This window comes from Ammospiza nelsoni, chromosome Z, assembly GCF_027579445.1.
Source record: "Ammospiza nelsoni isolate bAmmNel1 chromosome Z, bAmmNel1.pri, whole genome shotgun sequence".
In the NCBI taxonomy this organism is placed as follows: Eukaryota; Metazoa; Chordata; class Aves; order Passeriformes; family Passerellidae; genus Ammospiza; species Ammospiza nelsoni.
Genome location: NC_080669.1, coordinates 31835407 through 31845230, shown reverse-complemented (window position 1 = coordinate 31845230; position 9824 = coordinate 31835407). Strand labels below are relative to the sequence as shown.

The 9824-nt window shown below is 48.6% G+C and overlaps 1 protein-coding gene across 1 annotated transcript; it reads right to left on the bottom strand.

The window, feature by feature from the left end:
- Positions 1–1816: 1816 nt before the first annotated feature.
- GAS1 (growth arrest specific 1) lies at positions 1817–5357 on the bottom strand. Its single transcript, XM_059492671.1, has one exon. It carries the CDS (start codon positions 4432–4434, stop codon positions 3457–3459), a length of 978 nt encoding a protein of 325 aa, XP_059348654.1. The 5' UTR covers positions 4435–5357; the 3' UTR covers positions 1817–3456.
- Positions 5358–9824: the final 4467 nt, after the last annotated feature.

Here is a 9824-nt window from a genome sequence, read left to right as displayed (position 1 = left end):
TCCCTCTGTCAGGCAAGGTGAAGTCTTTCCCTTGCTTAAATCTGTTCTTGCTACATCACTTGACATTTCAAGGTTTCCATTTGTCTGGAAATCAAGCAAAAGAAATACGGATTTGATGGACATCAACATCTGCACAGGCTTGTTTGGCTGGGACAAACAGCAACACAGGCAGCCATTCATCCTGGAAATAGTGCTGACTCTGACTATACAACAAAACCCAGAGCTACCTCCTTATGGAGAGGACCTCATAGGAAGAATCAGTTCAGCTGTATTTATTGCACAATAAATTAAATTAAAACAATCCACTTTTTCTGGAGAAGGAAGCATACAGATGAGTCCTCCCTGCCTAGTGGTGCTTGGTGTTGATTTATTTCAGGCAGATGCTTTTGACAGAAGCCTGTAAAATTAAGTCTTGAGTTTATTGTAGCAGTTAATTATCAGTCTTTTTCTAGTGCTAATGTCTTTACTCCTAAATGAAGAAAAATAAAGGCTTTTAGCTGGGACTTAATTTTTCATCAACAACTAGTTAAATAATCCTTGTGGGTGCTAACTGTTGACAAACTAAAAGCATGCTTCTGGTCATGTATGCAAGAAGTATTTAAGATCATCCTTACCCCATTGTGAACTCAGCACTTTGTAAAGAAAGCTGACTCTATTTACAAGTCTCACCCAACTACTCTGTCCTCCTCCCGAAGAAACAGTTTCCAGCTTTGTTTTAACAATAAGCTTACTCAACCGTTCAGATGACTTTAAAAACAAACTTCAGATCATAGCCGCACACCATAGTCATACACTTGTTTGGCATCACAACTATTTGGGGTTGGTTTATGTGTGTGCATGTGCACGTATGTGCATTAATTGCTGGGCAACGTAATCAAATTCACACCCTAAATAAATAATAAAATAATCCTCCATTGAAATAACTAACCCAGAAGCAGGGATTTCTAATTTTGTTGATTTATACAACAGACAGATGTGGATTTGTGCTCTGTCAAGATCTGGTAAGATGAAAAAGACACTATCTTGCTAATCTGTCGCCCCCTCAGTCAAAGTTTATTTGTGGTAGACTTTAAACTTCTTCCAATTATAGCCTTTAAAACGAAAAGCTTTAAATAAACACCATGAATAGAAGATAAATAAACTTTCCTTTTTTTCTGTCTTTTTTTTTTTTTTTTTTTGTGAGTGCCTAGCTTGACGCAGTCCAAACTCAAATCCCTAGAGGACTGAGCTCTCTCTTTTGTGTTAATGTTTAAAAGATTTTCCAGTGCTGGAGTTTATTCCTACTGCAAACATTTCTATTTACAAGGTCAAGTGTATCAGCACTCGACACAGCTTAAGAGTGTAATTATTTATCTAAGGGCGTTTGAGTGTAGATCAGTAGCTCTGGCAGCAAACCAGGCTTCAGCACGATGCAAAGCATCGCCTAAGCACAGTATTACAAGATCTAGTAATTGCTGATCCCTTCAGCGTGTTTACTTTTGCATTCTTCGTTGTGGGAGAAGGCAGGCTGAATAGCAAACTTCGCGTTTTGTTGCAGCTGCCTTGATGCGTGCGCCCTGCCCCAAGCGCGAAGCGACGCCTTGTCCCAAGCGCTTGCCGCCTCCGTGCGATGCATTTCCCAGCGCCTGCTTGCACGCCCAGCAGCACTTCCACAAGCGCCAGCCAGAGCGGCGTGCCTGCACGGAGGAAGCGCGGTGCACAAGTAATTCTACACGCACATATACAGGAGCAGCGTCCTTGAATTGCTTTACACTCTTCTGGCACTGGCAAGTTACCATGCCAACGCATTATAAAATCAACCACTCATTTAAAGAAGTACTTTCAAAGCTGTATTTACTTCTTGCATGTAATTATCCATTAAAGTAAGAATAGCAGTAATTTACATCTATGTGAAGTATTACAGGCAGACACAGATTTTTGTTTTTTTTTTTTTTTTACTGTTTTTTGGTTTGTTTTTCTGTGGTTTGATCCCCGCCTCTCTTCCCCCACCCCCACATTTCGGGTGCTGAGAGTTCAAGTGTCCCTGGAAAACAATTTCACTGCATCCATTATTTAAAGCTCTTTCTTTACTAATTTACACGTTTAGAAAATACAAAAAAGCCATACATATTTAAAAGACAGGCCTTTTTTATGCCTTCTATAAAAAATACAAGGTTTAAGGCAGCTCAGAAATAGGCGTTTATACAATTCTAAAACGTTCATAAAGTCTCTCCAAATAAGAAAGTTAACTTTCAATCTGTAAAATACACTGTACATTTGACGTTCTAGAGAATACTTCACTTAATCACTGTTGCTGGTATCCCTTTAAACATAAAGTGAAATCTGTACCTTTCCAGAAACGAATAGCAAATGCAGCTACCTGGCAAATAGGACGTGGAATTAAAACTTTTTATTATTTTTTTTTAAATAAATTATCCCCAAAGCATACAATTTATAAAATTCTATATACAATGAAGAGCGACTGGTAACAAATCCCAGTTTTAAATACTTTTTTTATATAAGATTTACCAGAGGTCAGCACCCTGATATGATGAGGCAATAAAACTTTTCAGGATATTTGTACATACATGTTCTCGAGTTTAAAAGTGTCTTTTAAAGATGGCAGTGCAGAGCTCTTTTAAAACAAAAGTTGCATTGTTCAGTATAGCCAACAACTCCGAAACAATTTTTTTTTAATGTCGCTAGGTTACAGAGGAAGAGACGGCTGCTGGCACGCTTTTGTTATAGGGAATTTGTGTGTGCAAGAGGGAGTGCTGTAAACCACCAAATTTATTCAGTCTGCTATTTCCCTAAACGCCCCTTTCGGGCACAACTGCATCAGGAAGAGCGAGATGCGGCTAATGATAATCAAGTTGCTGACTAACTAGTACGGCAACGCTTTGGCAGCAAGTTTGGGTTGCTCACCTCTTACTAACCTTCATGTCAAAACTCTTAAAAGACCTCCAGTACCAGCATGCCACAACTCCCGGGTTGTTCCGGGGGGCGGCTAGCGGCCTCGCCCGCAGTCTCTGTCAGCCGCTCCGCTCGCTAGTAACACGAAGGTAGGGTGGCAGCAATTGCATAGTGCACACTCGAGACCAACACCCGAAACACGAGCGGCCCCTGCGCTCCGGCCACGGCTCCAGCGGCCGGCTCGCAGCGCTGGGCCGGGGAAAGGGGTGGGCTGGGGGCTGCGCCCAGCAGCGGAGGCAGAGGGGGAGACGCGAGGGGACGGGGCGCCGGGGCGATGGGTCGGGGAATCCGCGGCCAGAGCGTTTAAAGCCGCTCCGCGCCGAGGGGCCCCGCCGGCCGGATCCCCGGCCGCCGCGGGAGGGCTCGACTAGAGGCCCGCGGCGGCTCGGCGCGGCGGGCCTGGCCCGGCCCGGCGAAGGGGATGGGGGTGCGGAGGAAGGCAGCGATGGAGGGAGGCAGAGATGGGAAGCAGGCAGGCAGGAGGGGTGCGGGAAGGGAGGGATGCTAGAGCCGCGGCAGCAGCGGCACCAAGATGGAGGCGAGCAGCGCCCCAGCCGCCCCGGCGAGCCGGCCAGCGTTATCTGCCTGCACGGGGAAGCCGGGCTCGGCGCCCGCATTGTCCTCCGCGTCGTCCCTCCCCTTCTGGCTCGGCTCCTCCTCGTAGTCCTCGTCGTAGTACTCCTCCAGGCCGCCGTCCGAGCCGCCGCTGCTGCCCGCGCCGTTGCCGCCCATGTCGGCGCCGAAGCAGAGGCGGGCCATGTTCTCCTTGACCGACTCGCAGATGGGCCGCTCCAGGCCGTCGCAGACGCAGTCGTTGAGCAGCACGGCCTTGGGCACGGCCAGCATGTCCTCGATGACGGCGCGGCACTCGGGAGTGCAGCGCAGCCCGTTGAACAGCTTCCCGCAGTAGGTCATGTAGCGGTTCAGCGCCAGGCTGCAGCGGCTGTCCCAATCGCAGCGCCGCCGCGCCTCCGTGCAGCCCATGACGCCGGGGCCGCCGGGGCCGCCGCCGCCGGGGCCGCCGCCCGTGGGGCTGCTGGTGCGGGGCAGGCAGGGCTCGATGGCGCGCTTGGTGGCGCGGCAGTTCTCGTCTTGCGCGCAGTCGCAGTCCTCCAGCGCCGGGCCACGCCGGGTGTGGTTGAGCTGGATGAGCGCCGCGATGCAGTGGCTGGGGCACCGCCGCCTGGACGAGGCGGCCGCGCCTGCTGGGCCCGCCGGGCCGTCCCCTCCGCCCGCCGGCGGCGGCTGCTGCTGCAGGAGCACTGGGGCGCACGCCTCGGCGTACTGGTTGTACGCGTAGCTGCACTCGGGCTCCCCCTGACACTGCAGCACCGCCTGCCAGCAGATCAGCCGCCGGCCCTGCACCAGCGAGCCCCGAGGCGGCCACACGGCGCCCAGCGCCGCCGCCAGCCACAGCCAGGCGGCCGCCCGCGGCCAGCGCCGGCCGCCGCCTCCGTGCCGAGCGGGCGAGCGGGCCACCATCGCGGACAGGGGGATTGGCTGCAGCCGCGAGCGAGCTGGGAAGAGGCGCTGGTAGACGAGAAGGAGGAGGAGAAGGAGCTGCCGCCCGTGGAAAAGTTTCCAAAACTCCCGCCGGCCGTGTGCATGAGGTCTCCTCGCATCAATCCATGCGCGCCGGGCCCGGGGCTCTCTAGTCCCCGGGAGCTGAAGCCGGCGGGGCGGCGGTACGAAGCAGGCGCCCGGGGGCCTTCCCGTGTCCCCCACCCGCTGCTCCGGGCTCGGCGAGGCGGCGGCGAAGGCGCCCGGGGAGGCGCAGGGAGTCAGTGCAAACCGGGGCTCGGACGACAGCGGATCCGTAGTGCGCTCGGGGAATCGCAAGCTGCGTCAGGAGAGCTCATGGTGCTGTACTGCTCTTCATGCAGTTCCGTCTCTCTCTTATTTTTTTTCCCCACAAAGTAAATGCCCAGCTGCTGCTGCTGCCTCCTTGGGAGCTTTTAACTCTCCGCTCGCAGCATCTCTGCACATGCCAGCCGCTCCGATCCCATACACAGTCCCGGCTCCGCTCAGTCCCTCTCGGTTCGGATCACGCTTTCGGGTAGCGCGGAGAAGAAATGTCTTTCCTCGCTACCAAGACGAGAGCACTGGGAAAGGAGAAGAGTCAGCCTTCGCGGTCTCTTTCTCTCCGGGCGACTGATGCTGCTTCTGTTGTCAACAAGCCTTGCAAGCTGCTCTGTGGATCCGTCTGTGGATCTTTTTTTCTTTGCAAGGCTTTAAATACAAAAGTGCCCTCCAAGCAGCAGCAACGTGCTCTGATTAGGCTTCATTATGCATGCATGGAAAAGCAAACAAACAAAAAAAATTAGCAACGCTTCTTCTTTTACACAACCCCCCCAGCCTGCGCTTTCTCTCTCTCTTTCTCCCTTTCTCCACTTTTTCTCCCTTCGCTCGGCCCCCTTGCCCTGCCTCGCCACTTGCCATTGGCCCAGCCTGTTGTTGAAACCTTTTTTTTTTTTTTTTTTTTTTTTTTTTTCCCTCCTTCTCTTTACGATGTGCTGGAGGGAGGGAAGAGAGAGGGGGGCTGGAGGGCAGCTCACATTCAAAGCTTGAAAGGAAAGGCTTAAGGAGAGTGACAGCCCCCCGAGGAGCCCCTCCTCCCGTTAAGGCGGCGCGGCGGCCGGGCGAGAGGCGCTCGGCGGCGGGGGCTCGGCAGCACCGCCGGGGCCGGGCGGCGGGGCAGCGCTCTCCTCCGCGCCCGTGTCGCGGGCATGGCACTCTCACGCGTCCTGCTCCCTACCTCAAGGAGGGGAAAGCCAACTTCTCTATCTCGGGTAACGCGTGTACCCAAACTTGCCGGTGATCCAAGTGGGGGCAGAGCCGCTGCCAGAACGGCAGAGAGGATTAGGCTCAAAGTGGGACCGACTTTGTTCTTGCTGAAGTAGAACAGAGGTTCTGGTTTCAGTGTGCTAGTACTCCGGGAGAGCAAAGCTAACCACTAGTGGTGTAGTGCGACCATGTAAGTACTCCTTTGCCGTAGTTTCAGTATTACAACTTACCACTTGCCACATACCCCCCGATTTTAAAGTCATTCAGCTCAGCTTCTCGCCTGACATTTTTGAGCAGGTTTTAAGACACAGACTTACGAGGGTGACTGTTGGCAGAACTACAGTAGGTCCCAGTGTAATTCTTTGATACTTGATCTGCCAACTAGTAAAAAGTCTCAAAAAAAATCTGTTATTAGTTTTAACTGAAAACGAAATGCCCTGCTGAAGTCCTGCCTTCTTATTACACTTTAAATTTATAAGGAAGCAGAAACAAAAATATTAAGGCACTAGGAGAGGAGCATAACAAAGTAGTCGCGCATTTACCCACTGCCTTTCGTTTCCGTGCTACCTTAATTCCAGAGCAACATCGTCTCCAACCACAAGGGGCATCGGTATCTGCTGCCTGTCAAAACTGGCGCTTTTTTCATCCTGAGACTATCAACTCCATCTGTCACAAAAACTGGGACAAAATCTATTTTCCAGAAACTCGGGGATCTTGGAATCCCATGTGGTGTGAAATCATGCCTGTCTCAAAGTGCGTAGACTGTGGAATGGTGGTGTGGTGTGGCTGGGAGTCAGTATGATTGATGGGTTGAGAAGCATTCATAAGGGCTTGCTCCATTGTCATCAGTTTTACAAGCTGCTTGTGTTTCTCCTTCAGTATAGTTTTGCCTATTCTTGTATAAAAAATGTGTTTTTAAATCTGAAAAGGCTGTGTTTAGAAACCCTGCCTCCATCCACCTAGTTTAGAGCTGTTTCTTTTAATTCTTGTTGAATAGTGGTATTAAAAATGCCAGATGCCATTCATGCAGGTTGTAGTAAATGTAAATTGCTATCTACACTGGGATTGTTCATGCATTGCTTTGTTGATTATCTGATCACACCACTGTTATTGGTGGAAATCAGCTAGTTTTGGGTGTCTCAGTTGGAAATGACATTGCAGGTGCTGTTCAATGTACTGCTGCACTGACTGGTTCCTAGGGAAAGTGCCCCACGGTGCCACTGGAGGGAGGAGGGTCTGGATGTCGGGATGTTCCAGACATGAGAGAGTCTGAGAGAGGGGGTTGCAATGGAGCAGGGTCGTGGCCTGGGGCCTCCTGAGCTTCCTCAGCACGGGAGAGAGGAATCCCAGTGGGGCTGCCTTCTGCAGGCAGCTGGATGATGAGCTCTGCCCCCTCCCAGCTCCTGCCTTCATTTGCACAATCCATCCAGCTCGGCCGTACCTCATTTCTGGAGCAAAAAGCGGGCCGTTTGCTCTGCGAGGAGAGGCAGCGGCTGAGCTGCGGCCTCCCGGGAGGGGGAGCAGAGGAGCCTGCGCTGCCGGCCTGGCGTCCTGGCGTGGCTGCGGCGAGGAGGCCGCTGCGGAGCGCCCGGGGCAGCGCCTGGTGCCGCCTGTGCTGACCGACTGCCCCGTGCGCTGAACGGCAGGGCGTGGCGTGAAACACCGCATCATTCATGGGCAGAAATTGCCACAAACAGTTTCTAGTTAAAGAAATGAATATTTTATACAGTGATAATAATAATGGAAATGTTGACATTGAAGTTTGGAATTACATTTGGTATCATACAACTAGCAAAAATTTTAACGGAAAGTAGGTGAGTTCTTCAATTACCACACCTTTTACCTGTCTAGAATATAATTATCTGTATTCAGGATTACATATTGTCAATAAACTAACTTCTTAAAATGATTTAAAGCATTTTTCTGTCCTGTCTTTATATAATGAGGATTTGAATTCTGCTTGTATTTGTAACCACAGTTTTGGATGAGGACTTAGGTGTTCGCAGTGCCCTGTTGGAAGAAGGAAATCTTTTCTTGTGTGGAGCTAAACCTAGGGAAATAATTCTCTGACCCCACTTTGATCCAGATTTTTTAACAGCCAGAGTGATATTGTCAAATTCAGCTTTTCAGTTTTCAGAGCAGCTATAGAAGTAATGTGGAAGGCAGTTCTTCCTCTGTTTCACAAAGCACCAAATTGGACAATACATTCCACAACTTGACAGTAGAGTAAGACCTGGTAACTTTTTTAATTCCCATATTTGCTAGGTTTTTCTATGCCATCCTTTCCAGTCTCAGCAGTTGATTTAGTCCTTCACACCAGCACACCAAATTACTATGGAGTAACTGTCATCCAGCACTAGGGGTCATTTTGGCAACCAGAAAAGCCAGTGTGTATGGAAAGATTCCTGGACACCTTTTTGTCTAATACTGATGTCTTTTCCCCTTTTTTTATTTCACACCTTTTCCTAATGGCTCTCCTTTCCAAATCTTTAGTTTTCTTTAGTTCTTTTGTTGACCTATTTAATGTCAAGAGTATTTAGAAAACAAGAAAATCAAGTAGACACCATGCCAGGTGACCTTAAAATTTAAAAGTTCACATTCAATGAAAATAAAATGAAAATACATGGCCAGTATATGTGGTTAATTCCTTTCAAATAATTTTTAAGCACATTTTTTTTGGCTTATATTTATTTTTTTTTTCATTTTTGGAGATTTACAACTGCTATTAAAAATTTCTGGCAGGTGTCCTGGGAATTAATTTGCTGATACAATTTCAGTATGTCCATCTGGTAATATCTTAAATATGTGCCTGATAGGGATACTCAGAGGGCCATTTTTCTTCTCGGAGAAGGGACTTAATTCTCTTGTAATAGTAGACTTCACCTGTCAGTGAAAGGCAGAAACTCTGTCAGTAGTTGTCAGAACCTTGGTATTATGGTAGGCAGAGAAAGTCCTGCTTCTTAGACCAACACTCATCCTGTAGAAATGGCCCAGTAAGGTGTCACTCACAGTAGCCTGTGCAGATGACTGAATATGGACATGTGCATACAGCAGAGGTCTTGTATTTGGTATACCTTCAGAGACCCATAAATAATGTCTGCATTCTAAAGTTACAAAAGAATAACTTTGTGACTTACCAGATTCCCAGCACAAACTGGGGGCAAGGGAATGAATATAATGCATTCAAGTGGTGTCTGTTTCAATAGAGAAGAGAGAGTGAAGGCGTTTAAATTAAGTTTGTTCTCCACATCTGGAGTAGTTTATCTTTTTATTGTCTCTGCAGGAATGCTTGGGACTTTCATGTCTTAAGTTAGCCCCCTAAACTAGGTGGAATTCTCCCCAAAATAGTAATTTCTTCTTTACTAGAATGGGCATGACTTCCCAGTGTGACCATGCCTTCTCTTCTTGATTTAGTCAGAAAGAAAAATAATGAACAGGGAGGACAGTAAGTAATTGTGTTGACCAACAGTTTTGATTTGCAGCACATAGCTGCTGACACTACTGCACTTCATGCTTAGGTGCAGTTAGACATTGTTCTTTTTGCTATGCAATTTTGAGGTTGTCTTTGCCAATGTTAAGTCTCATGAACATTACAATGCTATGGGTCCTGCAAATGTGCTGTAATGGTCAGCTGCACACACAGAGTCATAGAATGGTTTGGATTGGAAGGGAGCTTTAAAGGTCATCTTTGGTGATGACATAAAGGTGTCTCTCATGTTGCAAAGTCATAACTACAGGTCCCACACCAGATGCACAAGTAGTCCATGAACTGTAGGTCTGGTTGCAATCAAAAGAGCCAGTTGGATTCACAAATAGCACAGCTCATCGAGTGCAACATAAACGGTTCTTTTGGATTGCTGGTGACAGTGTATTAGCTGCAGAGTAGCTGTATATAGCTGTATGTAGCAGTAATAGTGTAATTGCTATCACAATCTTAATGTCAGCACTCAGCATATCTGGGGACATAGGGCTTACCAAAAGACATCCCCTCTGGGGAGAACAAATCTATCAAACTGTCCCTGCAATTTCACACTGAATTCTCATCCCCGATTAGAAGCAAAATTGGGTTATATTTTATAACCACTACT

What these genes read in the sequence shown, in the direction of transcription:
- GAS1 (XM_059492671.1), bottom strand. Translation starts at nt 4,434, where the DNA reads ATGGTGGCCCGCTCGCCCGCTCGGCACGGAGGCGGCGGCCGGCGCTGG.